The sequence below is a fragment of the Theropithecus gelada genome, chromosome 2 (genome assembly GCF_003255815.1).
Source record: "Theropithecus gelada isolate Dixy chromosome 2, Tgel_1.0, whole genome shotgun sequence".
NCBI classification, from domain to species: Eukaryota; Metazoa; Chordata; class Mammalia; order Primates; family Cercopithecidae; genus Theropithecus; species Theropithecus gelada.
In genome coordinates, this window is record NC_037669.1 from 50,976,265 (window position 1) to 51,000,139 (window position 23,875).

General features: G+C 50.4%; 1 protein-coding gene across 1 annotated transcript in view; it reads left to right on the forward strand.

The window, feature by feature from the left end:
- Nucleotides 1-14,153, forward strand: part of WNT7A (Wnt family member 7A) — a 56,996-nt gene extending 42,843 nt beyond the window's left edge. The window contains exon 4 of the mRNA XM_025377159.1: nt 13,674-14,153. Within this exon, the coding sequence (XP_025232944.1) occupies nt 13,674-14,153 (480 nt within the window). The remainder of the gene's footprint in view (nt 1-13,673) is intronic.
- Nucleotides 14,154-23,875: the final 9,722 nt, after the last annotated feature.

The following is a 23,875-nucleotide window of genomic DNA, read 5'->3' on the forward strand; positions in this document are numbered from 1 at the left end:
GGTGCATCTTTTCCCTGCCATCCACTCCATGTCAGGCAGGAATATTTGCTTGAAATCAGTGCATCCAGAATGACTTAAAGAATGCACCAAAAAGAAAATACCTCAAATGTTTACGGAAAAAAAAAGCGTTTTTTTCTGCTCTTTCATCTGAGTTGCCCAGAGGTATACAGCTGCAGCTGGCTGAAATGCAGCTTTCTGCTAAGATGGATCGACATGGGGAGGGAGAGGAGGAGCAGGAGGAGACTGAGAAGGAGGAGGAGGAGCAGGAGAAAGAGTAGGAGGAGCCTGAGGAGGAGGAGGAGGAGGAAGAGCAGGAGAAGCTTGGGAAGAAGGAGGAGCTTGAGAAGGAGGAGGAGCCTGTGAAGGAGGAAGAGTTGGAGGAGTCCGTGGAGGATGAGGAGCAGAAGGAGGAAGAACAGGAGAATCTCGGGAAAAAGGAGAAGTCTGTGGAGGAGGAGGAGCCTGCAGAGGAAGAGGAGGAGCAGGAGGAGGGGAGCAAGAGAAGGAGGAGGGGGAGAAGGAGGAGCAGGAAGAGCTTGAGAAGGAGAAGGAGGAGCAGCAGGAAGAGCAGGAGGATCCTGAGGAGGAGGGGGAGCAAGAGGAGCCTGAGGAGGAGGAAGAGGAGGAGGAGGAGGAGGAACATCATCAGGAGCAGGAGAAGCAGGAGCAGGAACAGGAGGGGAGCAAGTAGCAGCAGCTCTGGATGGGAGCCTGTAACACCTATTCTGGTGTGGATATCCACACTCATTGTCTCCCGGGGTTGGGGATCCAAGGCTGCCTACCCACTGACCTCCACATTGTCTTCATTCGGTGCCTTGGAAAGGGTCCCTGGTTTGGACATTAGCCAGCAGGATGGGTCCTGGGCAGGACTCTGGGGAGATACACCTATAAGGCAGTGGGGAAGGCAGCCCTGGGCATTGAGAGAAGTTGGCCAGTGATGCAGCAGCCACAGGGACTTATGTTGGTCCCATGAGAAACCTGGAGCTGGGTTAGCCCCATGGAGGCAGGGAGATAGGCCTTTGTACCCAACACCAACCAGTCTTTGGCTGGAGGACTGCCCAGGGACGGGGAGTGGCCTTAGGTGAGACAGCTCCCATCAGGGGAGGGCAGTGCCTAGGAAGGAACTCAGCTGCTAGCCATCCACAGCAACACTCCCAGCAGCTGCAGAGGGAGTGTCTGGTCCTGAAGGACAGATCCCGGTGGCATGCGACAGTGTCTACTATACAATCCAGCCCAGGTGAGCATCGATGAGGGGGCAAGGCCATCCTAGCCCACCCACCTTCCTTCTGTTCTGCAGCATCACAGCTCTAGAGCCAGACTGCTGGATTCCAATACCAGTTCCACGCTTCCTGACTGTGTGATTGTGGCCAGCACTGCCACCCCTTGGCTCCCCAGTCTGCTTATCTGTGAAATGGGCTGATGATGGTCAACCTTCCTCATAAGGTTTCTGTGTGCATTCGTGTCAGGCACTGGACACCGCAGCTACCTCAGAAGCAGCGGCTTTTATTAGAGGTGGGCATGGATCCTGCCCTTGTGCCGCTTCCTATGTGTATGCTGAGAGGTTCAGGCATACACATAGGAAGAAATGACACTGAGAAGCTTGGGCTTGAGGCCAGCATTGAGCCCTATGCCGAGAAACTGTCCTCACTCTGATCCTCACACCAACACCAACATTGCCTACAGAGCCTTGAACAATAGCACAATCCTACATAATCACAGTGGTGATTATGAGTGTCTCTTTCCCTGGAACTCCACCTTCGGTCATTTAACCCAGATGCTGCACCACCAGACGTGTTGCATTGAGCCCATGTCATGAGGAGACAAAGCTGGGGCTCAAGGAGGGACTCACCCAGTGTGCCCGCCAGAGTCTGGGAGATGGCGTAGTCAGGGGTAACAGAGGAACGTTTAGGTAAAGGATGACTACAGGGATGTGGGCAGGATTTAGGGAATCCTGAAAAGGCCTTAGGGCTGGCAACAGTGGGGAGCTCTGACTGCCCTGGAGGGCAGTGTTAGTGGAGAAAGCATGGCTTGGGGAAAGGGGCCTCCTGGCAGGTGCTGTGGTTCTAAGTAGACAGTCACAGCCGCCATGTGGTCCATGGACAGGGAGTCCGGGGTGTAAAAGTCCAGCCTGTATTTTCTCCTGCCCTCCAGTCCCTATGGGATCCCCCATTGGGAAGCTGGAGGGCAAGGAGGGACACAGCTCAGCCTCCCGGGGCAGAGCAGGGGTGAGCAGCAGCCAGGGACACCTTCTACCACACACAGAGGATAATGGACCCGTGTTTCACTTGGTTGGTGCAGGGTGGGTGCTTGGAGACAAGAAACATGAACAGATGGGGCATGGGGCACAGGAGAGGAAGCCAGCGGAACTTGGTGACCATCTCCTGCCTCAAGTCTCTGGATCTGACATGGCTTTCTGTGAAAACTAAGCCATCAGTCCCCCAGCCTGAGAGCGAGGGGCCTCCACACCCAGTGAAGCTCCTACCTGCTTTCTGTGCATCTTTTTGACCAGGGCCCACCTTTACCACGTGATCCAGCTGGCATGGATCTTTTTGGAGAAGGTTCAGGAACGAACCTCCTGCTGGGGGGAGGGTGGCTGGGCTCTGAGCATGGGAGACAGCAGTACCAGCGGTGTGGATGGGAGAAGGCACTGCGGGGACCAGGAGCACATCATGTGACGGGAGAACAAAGGCAGCCATTGCAGGGGCTGCTTAAAGATGCCCTGGGGTTGCCATGCCAGGTGGCAGCAGCACAGACATGCTTCTGGTGCTGGGAGGGTGTTTGCAATAGGACAGGGGTTCTGGGGTGAGTTGACCTCGGTGTGGAAAAAGGCAGGAGAACGGACGAAGGGCTGGGGCTTCAACAGCAGGGCTCCCAGGAGCTCCAAATGACCTTTGGGGGAAATGGTCACTTCCTTGCATCTCTGCAGCTGCTGCACTGCACAGAAATGGATTTTCACGCCAGGGACATCTGGGAGAGTGTGGACAACCTCAGCCAACCTGCTTCTCTCCTCACCCTCCCCTCCTCGTCTCCCTGTGTCCTCATCTTTTCTCTCCGAGATCCCCCTGTGGTGCCTTCATTGGTAGGGAAAACTGAGACTCAGAGAAGGAAAGGGACTTGCCTGCAGACACACAGCAGTGTACAGACAGAAGCAGGACCTCCATCTGACGGCTGCTTCCGCCCCACAGCGCCGTTCTCCCTGCCCTGCCCTTCCAGCCCTGTGTGCGCTCATCCCAGCATCCGCTGCTCAAAATGAGAAAAGTTCCCACAGGCTGGGTGCCAGTTCTGTGAGATACATGGTGCCAGGTCTCAAAAAGCCTTCTCCTATTTAATCCCCACTGTTCCCTTTGAGAGGACTTGTTCCTACTTTACAACGAGGGACAAATCTCTTAGGATGCATTAGGGTGCAAGTAACAGACTGCCTTACTGTTACCAAAAGTGGTATTGATGGTAGGAGTTTGTTTTTTTCCTGCAAAATAAAAATCTGGATGTGGTTTCTTTCAGAGGCTCAACAGTCTTCTCTTGGGCCCCAGCTCTTTTCACCCTTCCATTCTGCCATTGTCAGTTTGTCAGCCTCTTAGGTCTTGCCTAATGGCCACAAGATGGCTGCCTAAGCTCCAGGAATCACACTTTTACATCACAGCATCCAAAGATAGAAAGGGAGAAGTTGCTCTTCCGGGTCTCTGTTTTTTTCAGGCAATGTGTCGTGTTTTCGGCCTCCGTGGTCAGAGGTAGGCCAGCAGCAATGAGCAGGCGATGTGCTGTGTTTTTGGCCTCTGTGGTGAGAGGTAGGCCAGCAGCAATGAGGAAATGGAGAGCCAGAGAGTGTGCCATGTTCTCTTGGGCCATTTCTGCCATCACCAGCATGTAGTGGCAGGGGTGGGATTTGAATTGAACTTCTTGGGTGACCTGACTCTGCCACAGTGGCAGCCCTTCTGCTTCAGGCTGCCTTTGGCCACATCATGCTTTCCTGAAGACTGGTTCTGATTGCCTAGGTCATCACTCATAACCTGAGGTATAAGTAGTCCATAACCGACCACTCCCTTCAGAGGAGCCAGGCTGGCCAACCTCAGAGGGGTTCCAGAGGGGAGGAAGCAGCAGATACCCAGCGAACCCAGAGTCTTGAGCTCCAGCCCTCGAGGTTCTGGCCTTCCAAAGACCTTTTTAGGCAAACCAGTCCTTGGCTCCCCAGACCTGCGCCATGCCATGTGTGACTTGAAACCCATCAACTAGGGGCTGGCTATCTGCTTTACAAAAGGCACCTCCACCACCCAGATGAAAGGATTTCTATTCCAGTTAGGGTACTTTGAGCTGTAATGGATAGAAACCCAACTAAAGCTTGCTTAAGAGCAAAGGGTATTCATTACTTCCTGGAACACAGTGGTCTTGGGTTAATGAATTCAGGTCTGGCTTGATCCAGGGTACAAATGATATTCCCAGGACCCAGCCACATGCACCCCTTCCTTGCCGCCTCTCTATTTCTCAGCTCTGCTTTCCTAGTTGATGCTATTCTCTGCCCCATGTGGTTGTACGATGCCTGTCCACAGCTCTGGCCCCTGCATTCCCTCCTGTTCATATCTGGTGGGAGATAACCAGTAGCTCTTGTCTTCTGTGCGTGCAGAATCCCCAGGACTCACTTCAGTTTGGCTCTGACTGGTCTGAGTCACCCATCCTTAGCAATGACCAGTGGGGTTACTTAGGTTTAGGGGTGAGGGAAGGCTTCACTGAAGAGTCACTGTTTGCAAAGCTCCAAGGCCCCACTGGTCTTGCTAGAAAATAAGGCACCAAGATAAAGACGTCAGGTGCTGGGGTCGGGTGGGGCTGGGACAGGCCGCTCTGTGGAGGAGGTGGCACTGTGGAGAGCTGTAGAGGGCTGGGTTGGGCTGGGCCTGCGGAGATGAATGGGGACACATTCCTGGAGTAGGGCAGTGGAGGATCGATCCTGGAGCGCCCAGTGCTTTAGGGTGCCTTCCATGGGTGCTGGGGGCAGGGATGACAGTGAGCAGTGTGTTCAAGGCTGGGAAGCCTTTGATTTTTAAAATTGGATGCCCCTCAGAATGCTATGGAGGGTGGCGGACGCTTCCAGTCATAGGAACACCATGTGGCATGGACCCTATGGGAGCCACAGGTTGCTGTCTGACCTCCCCTCCCAAGAATCCTTCCTTCTTCCAGGAAGTTCACCCCCAGGTCCCCTGGGCAGCCCGAGTGTCTGGGACAGGACCAGAAGCGCCAAATTTGATAGTATCTATTTGGCATTATGAATCAAGGAATTTTCTGGAGCCAAGTTTCTCCCCAGTCCCCTCCCAGGCCTGAGAACCCCACCCTGAGTAATTCCGGGCTCTGGGCAGCACCTGGTACATTGTTGGCACTTCCTGGGGGACCTGTCAAAAAGAGATTGATTTTTCTCCCTCCAGTGGTGCAGAAAATCCTTCCTGCTGCTCCAGACAGGTTTGGGGCATGGCTGGGAGGCAGAGAAGGCTCTGGTTTGCAGCCCCACCCAACCTGGTGCAGGAGTCCCCTTTACAGACCTCAGCTGCTGCTTACACACATTCCAGGACAGGGAGCTCACTATCTTACCGGCAATCCTCTTGAGCCCTGGTGAGCCTTGTTGGGGAGGTTGGCCTCTCACTGAGCAGGAATCTACTGCTCTGTGACTGCCGTCATCAACTGGGGTCCCAGCTCTGCCCTCTGGATACACAGTCCTTCCTGCTCACTCTGTCCTGGGTCAGGCCTGCAGACCCTGTGGAGTAGTGACTAGGGATCCCAGAAACTACCTTCTCCAGGCTGAGCAGCTCCAGCTCATTCACTGTGGGTCCTCCAGCCCTCTACTCTAGACATGCTCTGTTTCTTTCCATCTGCGGAGGCATAGTCCAGTTCTGAAAACTGTATACCAAGACCATCCCCTCATTTATTGTGGGCATTAGGCCTTAGTTAATATGGCCCCAGAGTGTTGGCTTTTCAGTAGCCTCTTAGCTTATATAGAACTTGTGGTCAATTTCAATCTTTCTCAGTCTCTCCCATATTGTGATTTTGCAATCAATTTTTTAGATATCAAAAATTGTAGATGTTCAGCCTTCTGGCTGGTTTCAGCCACTTATTTTATTCTGTGGAAGGGATTGAAGTCCGCCTGGCACTTCACTCACATTATCCTCTGTAGATGCCTGAGCTAACTGGAGTCAGATTTCAGTAGCACCAAAAGACCCTTCTACTCCCCAGATGCCCCTCTTTCTGGCCACTCACCGTGCCTGAAATGTCCTCATTATGTGCTCAACATGTGCTCTTCCTTAAGCCTGCTCCCTCTTCCAGTTCTCTGTCTCTGTTTCCCGATCTGAAATGCCTTTTCCCCATCTCCCTGAGTTTGGCCAATTCTAATTTATCCCTCCTGTTATCTGACTTCAGCTCAGCCCTGGCCTTCTTGGGGGACTTCCTTGAGATGCACACAGGAGCAGCTCCCATGGGTTCAAGTTTCCTTCTCTGTCACTTTCACTCCTTCATAGCACTTACCAGTGTATGATTAGACTCTGGGGAATTATTAATTCCACAGCTACTTCTGGTTTGGAATCACAAGCTCAGAGGTGGCAAGGATTGCAAACTCAGGGAAGGTGGGGACCAGAAGCTCAGAGAAAACCGGAGCAGCACCTGCTTGTGTCATAGTCTTCCTGGGAACTCCCCAGCAGGGGTGACGCCAAATAGCACAGAGTAGGTCCTCATTGTAAAACAGGTGCATGAGTGAATGCATACCTGGACAGACACGCCCTAGGTCCCGTTCCCCTTGCAAACACGAGGCAGCATCGTTTGCATGCGAGGCTCTTCATCAAAGGCTGGGGATTTCAAGGTGAATGACCTGGCCTGGGGCCTGAGGAGTGTGGCCAGTGGGGTTCTCTGGAAGCGGAGGCTGAGATGGAGTTTCAGGTCCCAGCTATTTATTGGGAATCTGCATAAAGGGGAAGAGGAGAAGCAGGGTTGGGCAGATGGAGGACTCACACTTGGATGCTGGCCCAGCAAAGCCTTGATGGGGAGTGCTGGACTTGGTCCTGCCCATTACGTTGGACTGCCTCTGGCTAAAATGGCCTCTCTTGGCCCCCAGATGCAGGGCCCCACACCCTGAAGGATCTGACAGCTGGAGGCTATGCGCTAATCACACTCCCAGGCCAGCGGTGTGTTGGAACCCACTCCTATGGGCTGGAAGACCCACTACTAAATATTCAGGGATTTGTCAGTGGTTAAACTGTTGGTAGCTTAAAGTCAGCCATGGTGGGAACATTTAATTTATTCCTCAGAAATTGGGAAATACCACATAACAGGGCTTTTTGTTGTTGTTGTTGTTGTTGTTTTGAGAGCCAGTTTGAGCAACATACCACTACTTGTAGCTATGAAGCAAGTCCTCCCTTGGAGGGCAATTGGCCTGGGGAATGCTGACATATAGGCAGATCATCACAGTGCTAAGGAGACAAGGACTCTAACAGCACAGGTCAGCCATGGAAACCATGAGGGAGACACTGTCTATCCTGACAATCAGGGAAGGCTTTGTGAGGAGGTGACTTTTTTCCTGACATGGCAGAATAATCAAACACTACAAAAGACAATCCCATGAAAAGTAAGACTCCCGTTTGTCCACCTGGTCCCCTGGCACTGGTGTCCTCCACAGAGACAGCTGCTCTTACCAATTCCCCTCATATAATTCCAGAAATACCCTGTGCTCTTACAAGCATACGTGTATGAGTCTTGTTTCTCATACAAACAAGCTCCCATGCTGCAAGCCTTTCTGTACCTTGCTTTGCCCTCTTAACCATGGACCTTGCAGTGTCCTTGGTTAGTGAGTAAGAGCTATCTCATTCTCTTTAGCAGCTATAGGGCTTTCCAGCTTATAGATGTGCCATAATTTAAATAACCAGTCCCCACTGGTGGATCTTCAGATTCTTTTGGCCTTTGGATATTTCAGATAAGGTCTCTGTGAGGCTCTTTGACATTTTGCACAAGCACAAGCCTCCCCGCAGGGTACATATTCAGTAGTGGAATTATTGGGCCATCGTCTGTAATGGTGATAAAGATTGGCCTTCCAGATAAGGAACAGCAGGTGCAGGGCCGAGAGGCATGGAAGGGGTGAGGTTGCTCAAGCGGAGGCGGCTGCTGTGGAGACAGCATGGACCTGGAGGCCAGGAGGGTGGGGCTCAGCTTGGCCCTGCCACAGAGGAGCCAGGTGTATCCACTGTGGTCACGGCTGGATGCCACAGGCACATTCAGACTGGGAAATTAAGGAGAGTTTAGAAAAAGACCACTGTCCAATGACCGATGGATGCGTGGACAAAATGTGGCATACCTGTACCATGGAATGTTATTCAGCCATGAAAAGGAAAAGAATTCTAACACATGCTACAACATGCACAGACCCTGAACACTTTATGCTCAGGGAAGGAAGCTGGAGACAGAAAATGCCACATACTCTGTGATTCCATTTATAGAATAGATCTGTCTAGAACAGACAGATCTACAAAGACAGCAGGTAGATTAGTGGCTGCCTGGGACTGGGAAAAGGGGAAATGGGGAATGACTGCAATGGGTATGGGATTTCTTTTGGGGGGTGACTAAAATGTTCCAGAATTAGATTGTAATGGTAATTGTACAACTCTGAATATACTAAAAACTGCCGAATTGAACACTTTTGATAGGTGAATTGTGTGGTATGTGAATTGTACTGCAGTAAAGCTGTTTTAAAAAAGAAAGAGTTTGCTAACAAAAGAGGACAAAAGTAAAGGAACCCAAAGAGTTGGTGCAGCACCCTGGGGCTGGCTACACTGGGGAGCGGTTACTCCTTAGGCCCAAAGACAGGGGAGGCTGGACTGCTAGAATCCTGGGGCTGTAGAGAGAGGACTTCCCAGCAAGAGCTGTGACCTGTGATAGGGGTGTGCAGACATCCTGAAGGGCCCAGCAGGGAGCAAGAAGGGGAAATAACTCCCAGAACTTTTCTCCTGCCCTCTGATTTCCTGCCAGTGCCTTCCACTGGTCAAACCACCTGGAAGGACCTACTGAGGACAGACACCAGATTCACAGATTTACTTCCTTATTTATTTTTCACATGTATTGTGAAATCTCAGCATCACAAGATGGCAAAATGGCAAACTCTAGCAGTTTCATGTAGCTGGTCTTTAACCTTTAACCCAATGGTGCAGCCACCAATATAAAATACTGACATTCTGCCAGCTGCTCCAAGCCCCTCGATTGTCCCCCACCTTTGCCATGGCTTTACCTTGAATCCTCTCGACTTCACCTATATCCAGCAATGGAGGGTTGATACCTGGCTAGCCTAGCAGAGCCTGTGGGACCCTGAACATTCAACTGACAATTGCTCAGGCCTGGGGCATACTGCTTGTGGAGTGATTTGAATGCACCCCCTTGGTGAATTACCTTCAGGCGTTTTCTGCACACCTGCTGTATGCCAGTCACTGGGAAGCTGCATGGAGCTGTGTCATCTTAGAGCCTGAGCCTGAAAGCCCTCAGACCTCCTGACACTGAAGCACAGAGCCCAGGCTCTTCAAGTGGGGAAGGGAGCTCAGAAGTCTCCTCAGGCAGCTCAGAAGCCTGGCCTCAAGCAGCAGGGTGCAAAGAGTGCAGCTTTGTCCCTCACACACTTCCTCTGCTGTTGTCCCTTGCCTCAGAGAGAGGGCTGGGTGCCTGTCTGGTGGCCAGCCCTGTCCAGGCAGCTGTGATTATGCCTGGCTTAATGTGGACATAATGCAGTCACTGCAGCTCTCAAAATGCAGAGTATGCAGGGCTAGCGGGCTGGATGCCACCTGATCAGGGCCCATTCAATGCCACCATGGCATCAGGCCATCAATGGCCTCAGAGGAACAGGGAGGCCACATTCAGGGGTCCAAGAGGGGCAGGAGGAGCAGCGACCCCCATCCAGGACACAGGAGCCGCTTTCTGCACTAGGGCCATTGCTTAGGGCCTACCATGGTAGTAGCCCCCAGTATCACAGATGTGGAAATACAGGAAAGCCTTGGTATTGCTTTCCCATGAAAACCTTCCAGGGTCTTCCCGTCGCCTTTTTAAAGAAAACCACTTTTCTGAGGTATAATTCACATGCCATACAGTATCACCACTTAAAGTAAGCAATTCAATGGTTTTTAATATATATTCGCAGATATGTGCAACCATCAACACAATCAATTTTACATTATTTTCATCACCTCATAAAGAAATCTGTACCCATTAGCTGCCACTCCCCATTTCCCTTCTTCTCTGCAACCACTAATCTCCCATGTGTCATTATGGATCTGCCTATTCTAGGCATTGCATGTAAATGGAATCACATGATATGTGGCCTTTTGCATCTGGCTACTTTCACTTAGCATATAATGTTTTCAAGGCTCATCCACATTGTAGCATGTGTCAGTACTTCATTCCTTTTTATGGCTGAATAACATTCCATTGTATACCTCATTTTGCTTATCTGTTAATAGTTAAGGGAGTTATTCCTCTCACTTTTTAGCTGTTACGAATACTACTGCTATGAGCAATCATGTACTCATTTTATTGTGGACATGTTTTCATTTCTCTTGGGCATACACCTAGGGGTGGAATTGTTGAGTCACACATTCTGTGTCTAACATTCTGAGGAGCTGCCAGACTGTTTTCCAGAGTGGCTGCCTCATTTCCGATGCCCGCCAGCAGTGCAGGAGGGTTCTGATGGCTCCACACCCTCGCCGACACTTGTTATTGTCTTAGCCTCCTAGTGAGTGTAAAGGAGCATGTCGTTGTGGTTTTGATTTGCCTTTTCTTGGGGACCAGTGCTACTAAACATCTTCTCATGTGCTTGTTGGCCATTGATTGTATCCATTGCATTTTTATAAATTGAGATATTGCTTATGTGAAAAAGGTACACAGAGCATCCCTGTTCACTTTAAAGAATAGTTACAAAACATGATCCATGTAACCATAACCCATATCAAGGAGCAGAATATTGCCAGGACCCCCAGAAGACCGCTGGGTGCCCCTGGCCAACCACAGCCCCTCCCCGCCCTGGGAATAACCTTGTCTTGATATTGGTGGATGGGCTTCTAAACAATACAATCCACTTTTGTCTGCCTTTGACCTTGATCCAAATGAAATCACTCTGTGGAAATCATTTCTGGCTTGCTTCTGTCCCTCCACACTGTGTTTCTGAGTTAGTCCCTGTCAGTGTGGCTTGCTAGAGCTGTTCATTGTCATTGCCTTATTGTGTTCCATTGAAATGCACATGCTGTGGCTTATCCACTCACTGTGGATGGTCATCTGGATGGTGCCCAGGTCAGAGCGATTATGAACATTGCTGTGTGGACATTCTTGAACCTGTTTCCTTTGCACACACAGTGATTCTCTAGGGTATGTGTCTTGGAAATTGAAGGTCTGAGTCATAGGCATGTGTATCCTCAGCCTTACTAGATACTGGAAAACAGGTTTCTAACATACATGTACCACCTTTGCATGCCTCCAGCAGTGCCTGAGTGCTCCAGGTGCTCCATATGCTCGCCAACACTCAGTATTGTCAGAATCCATTTTGAGCATCCCCTAGGTATCTCTATGTCAAAGCCTCCAGCTCAACTGGGCCTGAGTGCATCAGAAACACCTGCCTAACTCTGCCCCCAATTGTGTCATCACACCTCCAAGCCTTTGCTCTTTCTCCTACTTCTTAAGCCAAGGCAGAAAGGCAGGCTGGAGACCTAGGAACTATCCCCTCACTGACAATCAAAAGGGATATCTGTGTTATTTTGGGGACACAGATCTGTGGGACGTAGCCTGCATTTGAACAGGCTGCTCATCCAACATGGGCTGTGTGTGTGGGGGTCCTGGGAGAGTGCTGCCTACAGGAGGTACTCTGTGATGCCAGGTGTTCTAGAACTAGAGCCTTCAACCAGCCAGTCCTGTTCCTGAACACTCTGGATGGAGGGATCACTGGCTTATTTGATTGCAGATATTGAGGTTGAAATGTGATAGCACTCCCTCCCTGGTGGTTCTATTGACCAAACACTGGTCACCTCTCCTGGAAGCAGAGCTCTTAGGGCCAGGAAGACCCTGAACATGAGCCCAACCCTCAGAGACAGGAACTTAATCTTGTCACCTGGGTATCCCCAGCATCCTGAACAGGCTCAGGGCCAGAGGCAAGACTAGTGAGTGTTTTTTGCATGTCTGATTCCGTTCCAGCACCCTAATTTTCTCAGAAAAGATGGAATTGTCTTCACTATATGTTAGAGTTAAGGAAACTGAGACCCGGAGAAGAAGCGTCACATGGGAACTAAGTGGCCAGCAGACACTCAGTTCACCCCTCAGCTCCAAGCCCCTTGCCTCAGAATGTCTCACAGACCAGCTCTGAGACTTAGTTGAACCTCGAGGTTTTTTTCTGTAAAAAGTAGTCAATCATACTGGCTTCACAGAATTAATAAGATGCCATACATAAAAGCATGGGCCCAGTGTGTGTGCAGGGGGTTAATAAATGTCCACCCACTTACCCCTTCCTCCATTCATTCTTTCATGACATAACAGGCAAAAGCAATTTGACAATCTGAATGAAGGATAATAAAAATGCTCACACACGGTGACCCAGCAACTGTGCCCACCGGGAAATCTCCATCTCCATGCCTGGTACACAGCAGGAGCTCAATTCGTGTCTTAGGATGGAGGAGGAAGGAAGAGAAGCTTTAGTCCCAAGATATTTCTTTATAGGTGAAAAAGGAAGAAAGGGGTGGAGGGAGGAAGGAAGGAAGAAAAGTGAGAGAAAGAAATAAAAACAATTTTTTAAAGTACCCTGAAAATCATCTGAATATGCTGTACTCTGGGTGCTGGGTAAAATGTTGCCTTCTCTTGTTGCTGGGCTATTCTAAAACAAAGGTAAGCAAAATATGGCTCATGGCCCAACTCTAGTCCACTGTCTTTGTAGGTGAATACCGTTTAAATGAAAAGCATCCGCTATTCAATTCTTGAACTTCATATAAATGGAATCATAAAGTATGTCCTCTTTGGTGTCCAACTTCTTCCACTCAACATTACCTTTTTTTTTTTTTTTTTTTTTTTTTTTTTAGACGGAGTCTCGCTCTGTCGCCCAGGCTGGAGTGCAGTGGTGTGATCTCGACTCACTGCAAGCTCCGCCTCCCGGGTTCACACCATTCTCCTGCCTCAGCCTCCTGAGTAACTGGGACTACAGGCTCCCGCCACCATGCTTGGCTAATTTTTTGTATTTTTTTTTTTAGTAGAGACCGGGTTTCACTGTGTTAGCCAGGATGGTCTCGATCCCCTGACCTCATGATCCACCCGCCTCGGCCTCCCAAAGTGCTGGGATTACAGGCGTGAGCCACCGCGCCCGGCCAACATTACCTCTTAAAGATCCACTCTTTGTGCATGTGTGAGCAATTCATTCTTTCTCCTTGCTGTGTAGTATTTCATTGTATGGGTATAATTAGGCACTATCGTTATCCCCATTCTACACATGGGGAAACTACTGCACAGAGGGCTGAAGTGGCTTGCACAGCACAAAGGCTGGAGTGAGAGGGTCTGGAATCCAGGTCTGAGTTTCCTACACCAGAAAGAAAAAACTAAAGCCAGACCCAGATAGGTGGGGCAGGGGTAGGGGGATCTGCGGGCTGCATTTGGCCTTGGCGTGCAGTGACCTGTGCTGTGCTCTTCCCCGCCCTCCCCTGCAGATCCTGGAGGAGAACATGAAGCTGGAATGTAAGTGCCACGGCGTGTCAGGCTCGTGCACCACCAAGACGTGCTGGACCACGCTGCCACAGTTTCGGGAGCTGGGCTATGTGCTCAAGGACAAGTACAACGAGGCCGTTCACGTGGAGCCTGTGCGTGCCAGCCGCAACAAGAGGCCCACCTTCCTGAAGATCAAGAAGCCACTGTCATACCGCAAGCCCATGGACACGGACCTGGTGTACATCGAGAAGTCACCCAACTACTGCGAGGAGGACCCGGTGACCGGCAGTGTGGGCACCCAGGGCCGCGCCTGCAACAAGACGGCCCCCCAGGCCAGCGGCTGTGACCTCATGTGCTGTGGGCGTGGCTACAACACCCACCAGTACGCCCGCGTGTGGCAGTGCAACTGTAAGTTCCACTGGTGCTGCTATGTCAAGTGCAACACGTGCAGCGAGCGCACGGAGATGTACACGTGCAAGTGAGCCCTGTGTGCACACCACCCTCCCACTGCAAGTCAGATTGCTGGGAGGACCGGACCGTTTCCAAGCTGCGAGCTCCCTGGCAGGTCACTGCCTGGATCTTCACAGGGAACCGCAGGAATGCTGAGCTTGTCTTTTCTGCTGAGGAGGGTACTTTTCCTGGGTTTCCTGCAGGCATCTGTGGGGAAAAAAAAAATCTCTCAGAACCCTCAACTATTCTGTTCCACACCCAATGCTGCTCCACCCTCCCCCAGACACAGCACAGGTCCCTCCGCGGCTAGAGCGAAGCCTTTTGCAGCAGGAACTCTGGACCCCTGGGCCTCATCATAGCAATATTTAACAATTTATTCTGATAAAATAATATTAATTTATTTAATTAAAAAGAATTCTTCCACCTCGTCGGGATCCGTTTTCTGCAATCAAAGTGAACTGCTTGCTTTCCTAGCGGGATGATTTTGTTGCTAGGACAAGGAGCCATGTAGAAGTATACATAACTATTCTTAATGCAGATATTTCTACTAGTTGATTTTGCAAGTACCCCCCTTGCAGCACTAGATGTTTAAGCACAAGAGCAGATATCCTTTATACATATATAGATATATACACACACACATTTATATATATATATATATATATATTTTTTTTTTTTTTTTTTTTTGCTCTTTGCTGCTACTTATCCAGAAATTTAAGCTGGTCCAGATTTGGAGATGTTTTTTCCAGAGTATATTTCCCATCCTTTTGCCCTCCCTAGTTCAAACTTCACCATTAGAAAAATCCAGTTTGGAATATATAAAGAGAGGAAAAATAATAATAAATTCCCAGCAGTTTCCATCTTTCAGAAAGTGAGCCACCGGATAAGAGAGAATATTTTGTAAGAGACTATTTTTATATGAATATTTTATTTATATCGAGTCTGCTGTATCATTCCACAGCCTATGCTTCTTCTTAATTCTGGTACTCACTTTGGGGTAAGGAGGGGCGATGCCTGGTTGTGGGGTCAGGCCCCACGAGGCCCCTTACACAGCTGGATTCTTGAGTTCTATTTGCCAAGTGGGCACAAGATGCCCTGGATGCCTGGGATTGAGGCGTCATCTCATCCATGTTAGCTGGGAAAGAAAGCAAATCCCCAGCCTCAGCCTGTTAAGTTCAGGCCTTTCAAGCAGGGCCACTGGGTGGTAGCCTCGAAATGAGTTACTGTGGTGGGTAGTCATTGTGCCCCTCACAGGGACTTCACCATCATTATGCAGCAGAGGCCAGTTCAGGGAGCCCCGCACCTCACCAAGACACTAGCCATTGCCTGTGTGTCCTGGAAGGTGAGATGCAGTCCTCAGATGAGGGGACCCAGAGCAGGTGGGGTGAGGGGCCGATGAGCAGCCAGGCCCAGCGGAGCTTCCTGGATATCCTGCTCCCAAGGCCAAGCAGCAGGGAGAGGTTCGGGGGAGGCCACTTTGCTTTGGGTCCAGCTACACCCAGAGCCTCAGCCTAGAAAACTGTCCTCCAGCAGGCTGGGGGTGTTCTAAGATGTGTCCATTTGCATTTCCGGTATGTGTGTTTACTGTAGCTCCTTAGGGACTTGGGGGTAGTCACGTGACTTTGCATCTTGCAGTGCCTCCGCCGTACTCATGTGTGTATGTGTCTGTGTGTTTCCGTGCTACCCAAGTATCTGTTTCTCTCCATGTGCCTGGAAGATCAGGTCTCAGGTGTGGAGCTGCGTGCCTTTGCATCTGCTGCTCCCCAGGGTCTCTGCTTGCATGTGAGGGCTGGTGGTGTGAGGCAGACAGCAGAGATTGTGTGTGATTGTGTTGAACCACCAAGAGATGGCACCTCTGAACTCTGTACCCACACCCATGGGTGAAAACCAGAAACCTCTGAGACCACAGCATAGCCCCGTGGCCCCACCTACTGGGAGCCCCTCAGTATCGAGGCTGTGTCTGACTCCTCAGTGTCCACACTGAGCCTGGATCACAGCATGGGCAAATAAAAGTGACTGGTTGGTTGCATGGTTTCTTCTCTTGGACATTTTTTTTTCCATTTTTCTTTAACTTGGGTGTCTGGAGGAGTGGGCATGTGAAGGGTCCATGGAGTGAATGGATGGAGGCATGGATGAATGTGTGAGTAGGTAGGTGAACGGGTGGATGTGTGGATGGATAAGCAGGTGGGGTGGGTGGATGGATAAATGGATGGATGGGTAGATGGATAGATGAAGGGATAAACAGATGGGCGGATGGATAGATAAGTGAGTGGATGAATGGATGAATAGATGGGAAAGTGGGTGGGTGGATGAGGTAGGTACACCTATGGATAGGGAGCTGAGGAGTTTCTTGGGAGTCTGCAGGTCACATTTTATCTTTGCTTTGGAAAACCTACCAGATCTGCCATGAGCAGGATGGCTTCCCAACCCTGCAACCCTTCTGCTTCTGGCCTCCTTGGCACCTGGGAATGGGGAGATTCTGACCAGCTCCCCCACATGAGTGTTCAGTGATAGTCATGTAAACACAATCTCAGAAGAGTCATCCCTGTGTCCTCCCTCACCATGGGTTCCCAATTCGGGCCTGCCCTCTCTCTGGTGCCCTGCTCAGCTGTGCTCTGAGCCCCAGTTTCTCCACCTGTGAAATCAGAATAATAACACCTACCTCACAGGGCTGTTGTGAGGACCCTCCCAGTAATGACTGTATGGCACTTTGAGTTGCAAAGCAATGGATGAATGCTAAATATTATTATTAATTATTATCACTATTCTCTCTGCAACTACGGGATTCTTCAAACATGGCTTATGGTAATAAATATTTGGTTCTGCATTGGGCAGAGGTATCCACCAGCCCCTTTGGTCTATTCCTAAAGTGGCTTTTCAACTAAACTGACATTGCAAAGGCCAAAATCATTAGAGGCTGAACCAAAAACACCAGAAAGCCCGGGACTATAGTGATGAGAACCCAGACACTAGGGGTCTTAGCAGGAACCAAGTCTCAGAAAGTAAGCTGCTCAACACAAGGGCAATTTTGCCACATGGGAATGTGGGCCTCTTCATGGTCAGATCCTCTGATTTTTCAAGAAAGGACAAACATCCAGGTTTTTAAGTAAAATATCCCACTTTTTCAGTACATTGACAAACACCATGATGAACACCATGACAAAAACATGACTGTGGGCTGAACTTGGCCTTCATGCCACCAGCGTACAGTCTCTGACTTGGACCCATCTCTTGTTTTAGAACTGGAGAAACTGAGGCCCAGAGAGGGCCAGGGCTTTACTCAAGGCCACACAGCAAATTTGGCAGAAAGAAAACCAAGTTCAGGACGTGTGCCTCCCTGGGATGGCCTTGCACCAACATAGTGCACCAATGGAGGCAGCAAAATAATTTGAGGGAAGGGGTTAAGGGGGTAAAGTTCCTACACACACACACACACACACACACACACACGCAGCCTCTGGACTTGAGTTTAAAACTATCTCAGGGCTTCATGAAGCAGGAACTGGGCTTTCCCAAAGGCCCTGAGGAGATGAGCCAGTGCCTGAACCTCTCTGCAGAGAGTGCCCTGCCAACCGGCAAGGGAACCTGTCAGCAAGACCTGGGTCAGAACAGACCTGGGGAGGCTTTTCCCATCCAAGGTCAGAACAGTCCTGGGGAGGCTTTTCCCACCTGAAGTCAGGACAGTCCTGGGGAGTCCTTTCCACCCGAGGTCAGGACAGTCCTGAGGAGGCTTTTCCACTCAAGGGCAGGACATTCCTGAGGAGGCTTTTCCCACCCAAGGTCAGGACAGTACTGGGGAGGCTTTTCCACCTGAGGTCAGGACAGTCCTGGGGAAGCTTTTCCCACCTGAGGTCAGGACAGTCCTGGGGAGGCTTTTCCCACCTGAGGTGAGGCTGTCCCCTGCACACTTCAAGGCAAGTCTAAGACATGTTTCCTGAGACCCTAGGAAGCCTCTTGCTCCTGCTTCACAGATGACAACCAGTCTCAGGGAAGAGAAATTACCTCTTTAAGGCCCCACCACCCAGACTCAAGGGAAGGAAGGCTATAGCTTGGGCTGTCCCACATCATCTGAGCCATCATCACCTGAACCTTCTACCACTTCAAATAGAGGCTTGAGGAAGATAGAGATAAAAGGTTCAGGCTGTGGACCACACAGGCTGTCCATGCCAGATGCAGACTGCTATCGTCAACTTCCTCCCCATCACCAGGCACATTCAACAGGCTACCAAGCTCTGGCAGTTTCTCCCTGGGGCATCTCATGAGTTTTCTCACTGCCCATCACCTTCTTTGGCCACCATTGTCTCTTTCAGGTGAGAATCTGAAAGAATGTCAAGGCCTCCTCCAGGTCTCCCTGCTTCCACTCATACCCCATCAAGCCAGCCTCCAAGCTCTGGCCAGACCAACTCACACCACACCTGTCACCAGCCATGGCTCCCCATTGTCCTGTAGGTAAAGTCCAAGTTCCTTATCCCACAGTGACCTTGCACCTGCCATGCTGGCAGCCTTTTGCACAGCAGTAGCAATGGTGCCACTTAGGAGATAAGCACTCTGCCAGACGAGGTTCTAGCAGTTCTCATGCCCTCTCTTTCATCACCATACCCTATTTATCTCCAGCACAGAATTACTGTGGTCCCATTTCTCTGTACATGTTGTCCTTTGCTGTCTCCTCTGCCCAGAGCACTCACCTTTCTTTCCCCCACCTGACAAACTCCTCTGAAGACTCCTCTGAAGAGTCTGTTCATGCTGCTGCAGGGAGGATGAGACCCAGGGTCACCCACATGCAGCCCTTGCCCACATTCTCTTCCTGGCCTGCTAGAATCTGAACTACACTCCCTGACGGTGCTCCAGAGCCTGCTACACGACCCACCCACGTGAAAATTCACTGATAGGCACAGGACTGGAACCCATGTCCCAGGCTCGATGACCAGGCTCCTTTCCTGCTTGGGGAATTGTGTCAGTGAGCTATGGTTGAATAACAAACTACCCCCAAACTCCCTGCCTCCAAACAATATGGATTGATCTTTGCTCATGAGTCCATGGGTGCACTGGGAACTTCTGGTCTCAACTGGGCTCTCTCACACAGCTATGGTCAGCTGTGGGTCAAGTAGGTGGCGCTGCTGAGCTTAGCAGAATCTTCCACATATTTTAGGGTCAGCTGTCTATAGGCTGCTGTAGGGTGGCTTCTGCTAGGACAACCAGAGCCTCTTCCACATGGTCTCATCCTCTAACAGGCTGGCCCAAGCTGGTTTCCATCAGGGGGAAGCACTCCAAAAGTGGGAGCGGATGCTACAAGGCTTCTTGAGGCCCCAGCTCAGTACCATCACTACATTCATTCTCCATGTCCCGCTGGCAAAAGCAAGTCCAGGCCAGCCCAGATTCAAGGTGTAGGGAAGCAGATGCCACCTCTTACCAGCAGGACCTGCCCAGCTACATAGCAAAGGGTGTGGGGACAGGGAGGGGAATGATTTCCCAGAACTCAACCACGGGACAGAAGGAGAGCTCCTTAGCACTGATGCTGTGGTGGTGACACAGGTACTCTGCTGTGTGGACCCCTCGAGTCTCAGCTGCTCACCCTGCCAGTTGTGCAGTCCTGGAGACAGTCATGGGTCTTGTCTTCTTCTATTGCATCCATCAACAAGCCCCATTGATTCAACCTCAAACTATCCCCAAATCTGAGCTCTCTCTGTCTGCACAGCCAGCAGCCATCTATGGGGCTGAGTCTGGCTGGCTTTTTGCCACTCCCAGCTCCTCTTGTTCTGGGCCATGTGACTGGGTTCTGGTTGATGGAGTAGAGGCAATGCACTCCATTTCCTGGCCCATCAACACCCCCAACACTCCTTACCCATGTGGGCCATGGGGTACCAGCTGTGAAGCCACAGAAGGAAGGGCTCTGGGTCCCTGACTGGCCACCTGGAGGAAAGTCAATCTGCTAGTCAGGAAATCTACAGGCAAGAAATACATGGCCGTGGGATCTGGGAATTCATTTGGTACAGCACAGATCCCCTTTCTATCCAGGATCCAGCCTATCCCTCCTCCTTCTGTTCCTCTAACAAGCCAGCTTCCACCCTGCCTCTAGGCCTGTGCACATGCTGTTCCCTCTGGTCATCACATGGCTGGCTCTTTCTTGTGAATAGGGCTCTTGTCAAATGCCAACACTTCAGGATATACTCACAACCAACCTGGCTCCCAGCAACCCCTCACCTACTATTTTTGTTTCTTTGTGGCTCTTACCACTATCTGAAATGATACTTCTCCTTTGTTAGAGGCTTTACAGTATAGCGATGAAGAGCCTGGACCCTGGAGCCAGATGCCCTGGATTCACTCCTGGCTCTATTTACTGGCTGTGTGGTTTGGGACAAGTAACTTAACATCTCTGTGCCTGTTCTTCATCATTAGTAAAATGGGAAGAGTAATGGGATTATCACAGTGATTAAATGAGTTAATACATGTAAGTTGCTAAACATAGTGCCTGGCATGCCATGAGGGTGTGGAAGTGTGAGCTTTGCGTATTAATATGGTCATTAAGTTTCATGAGAGCAGGACTTTGTCTGTCTTTGTGGCTGCTGGGTTCCCAGTGCCAGCACACAGTTGGGGTTAATAAATATTTGTTGAATGAGAAAGAATGAGATCGGAGCCTGTTCCCAGACTCGCCAGGCCCCCTGCCTGGGCCCAGGCTCAGTGGCGGTGGGCTTGGGCGGGCGTCTGAGTGGAGAAGCTGGAGGACAAGCGGAGGTTCTGTCCTGAGGGCTGCCTGCTTGCCCAGGGGCCAGTGGGGGAGTGGACACAGATCAAGTCCCCTCAACGTGGTCACAGGCACATCTGCCCCATTGACAGGGCAGCCACCTGTTGCCACAACAACGCTTCTGGCCCCAGAAGAATGTGCTGGAGACAAAGGGAGAGCTCTGCAGCCACTCCCCAGCTTAGCCCCCGAGATGGCAAGCTGCCCTGACCCGAGAGAGTGTCACACCACGCATGTGCAACGCGCACGCACACACACACACACACACACACACACACACACAGAGTCACCGAGTAAGAGACCCAGAAGGAGCCACACAGCCCCAGGAGTGAGCAGACACTCACAAAAGGAGGGACAAAGCTCTGACAGACCCCGTAAGAGGCTTCAGAGACACACACGGGCCACCCCCAGGGGTACAAGTCACATGCACATAATGCACACCCGTCCAGACCAGGCCACAGACCAGGGCTCAGGGAGGCCCCGGGCAAAACTGTCTCACCCAGGGGCCCGTAGCTTGACCTTCATCATTCACCTGCAGTCCCCGCACCTCCCTGGCCACAGGCCCCAGTGTGTGGATTGCGGGAGCTGATAGGCAGACAGGTGAGGGTGTGTTGGGTGCAGGGTGATGGGGTGGACTTGGGGATGTGTAGGCTGGAGAGACACCCAATGCCACCTGCCCTAGGAGGCCATATCAGGTAAGAGGTACTTAAGCATGAAGACAGACAACCTCTGAGGCCCAAGACAGCACCCTCTGAGGCTCCTTCCTGCCTCACGCAGAGCAGCCCCCTGCACAGCCCCCACTCTTGGCCCTTCCACCCTCTGAGCCCGAGCATCCTCACTGTAAAGTGCAGGGAAGTCCCATGCATGCCTCCTCAGTGCTACTGGATCACAGAGCAGCTGTAAATGCACACCATCAACTAACCACGCCGCTACCACTAGAGTCTGCAAGCCTGGACTCAGCCCCGGGCCCAGCAGGTGCCAGGTGGGCATCAGGGGCTGGAGAGGCCCCTGCCTGAAATAGATCTTAGACAGTGATTCTCAAAGTGAGGTCCTAAGATGTCTCTCAGAGGATCAGGAGAGCAAAAGGCCAAAACTATTTTCATAGCAATAGGAAGATATTTGCCTTATCATACTCGTGCTCTCACAGGTGTGCAGTGGAGTTTCCCAGGGCTACACGTGCTGTGATATTGTAGCAGAACGAAGGCAACAGCGGATGTGAGAGTCCAGCTGACTTCTGTTAAGCCAGGTAGTGAAGAGATTTGCAAAAATGTAAAACGAGGTCACTTCTCACTTTCATGTTCTGTTATTGGTTTTAAACCATAGAGCTATTTTTCATTAAAAATGTATTATTTATGTAAACAAAATAGGTTCGTTAACATTTTCAAATGAACTAATACATAATTTTTTCACAACTTTAATTTCTACTATTGTAAATATGGATAGATACGACAGACCCACGCACAGCAGCTCAAGGCCCGCTCCAATTTTTCTAAATGTTAAAGGGTCCTGAGATCCAACAGCTTGAGAACTGCTGCCTTAGACACACTGCCAGCAAGTCATTATAGTTCCCCTGCTCATCCAGATTTAGTAAATGATAAAAATAAGGAGCACATCCTCAGGTCTTCACCGTGCATCAGGCCCTGTTCTGAGGGCGTCAGAAGAGCTACTGCATGGAATCCAGCCCTGCAAAGTAGGTGCTGTTAAGATACCGGCACACACGTGTGTATAGCAGCACAGTTCACAAGTGCAAAAATATGGAACCAGCCCAAATGCCCAGCAATCAATGAATGGATAAAGAAAATGTAATATACATATATATATGAGATATATGTAATATATATATACACATACACACACACACACACACACACACACACAGACACACCATGGAATACTACTCAGCCACAAAAAGGAATGAAATAATGGCATTTGCAGCAACCTGGATGGGATTGGAGAAACTCAGGAATGGAAAACCAAACATTGTATGTTCTCATTAATAAGTGGGAGTTAAGCTATGAGGACACGAAGGCATAAGAATGATGGAATCTGGGGGCTCAGGGGAAAAGGTGGGAGTGGGGTGAAGGATAAAAGACTGCACATTGGGTACAGTGTACACTGCTCGGGTGATGGGTGCACCAAAATCTCAGAAATCAGCACTAAAGAACGTATTCATGTAATCAAACACCATCTGGTCCCCAAAAACCTATTGAAAATAAATAAATAAATAAATAAATAAATAAATAAATAAATACCATTACATTTATTATTTTAAAACAAGATGGAGGAAGAAACCAAGACTGAGTTTTTGGCAACTTAATGAGGTCATGGACTTGGAAGTGGCAGAGTTAGGACTCAAACCGAGGCAGTCTGAAGTGAGGCAATCCCCGCCCATCCCACCCCAAACCCCACCACCTCTTGTCTCTCCCTGTACCTAGGAGTGCCCAGTTATATTAGAATTTCTGATAAGCAATGACAACAAAATAAAGTACAAATATGTTCCAAATATTACACAGGACATACCTATGCTAAAAATCGTTCACTTGGATTTCATCTGAACTTCCCATTTTCACTGGTGTCCTATATTTTCATTTGCTAAATCTGGCAACCTTAACTGTGCCAGGCTGCTCTGGATGCTGAATAAGATAGGCAGGCCCCTGCCTCCTAGACTTCTGGTCCAGGCAGGACTGCCCAGCTGTTTCTAGCTGTGCACCCTGCAGCCAGTGCCCCTACCTCTCTGAGCTACAGAGGGAAGCATTCTGGTCCCTCTCTCTAGGGCGGAAATGGGGGCAGGGTGGGCAGCTGAGATGCTGTGGTGATTATGGGCACTTTTCTTTCTGGTGACACATTCCCCCAAATTCAGCCCCCTGCCCCCCATAGCCAGTGAGGTCTGCTTTGAGAAGTTGTCCCTAGAGCTGTGGAATCTGTATACCCCACCTCCTTCCCCTCTGCCATCCCCCAGAAGTGACCTCTGTCTTCCTTCTGCCTCCCACCCTGGGCGACCAAGGAGAGCTGTGG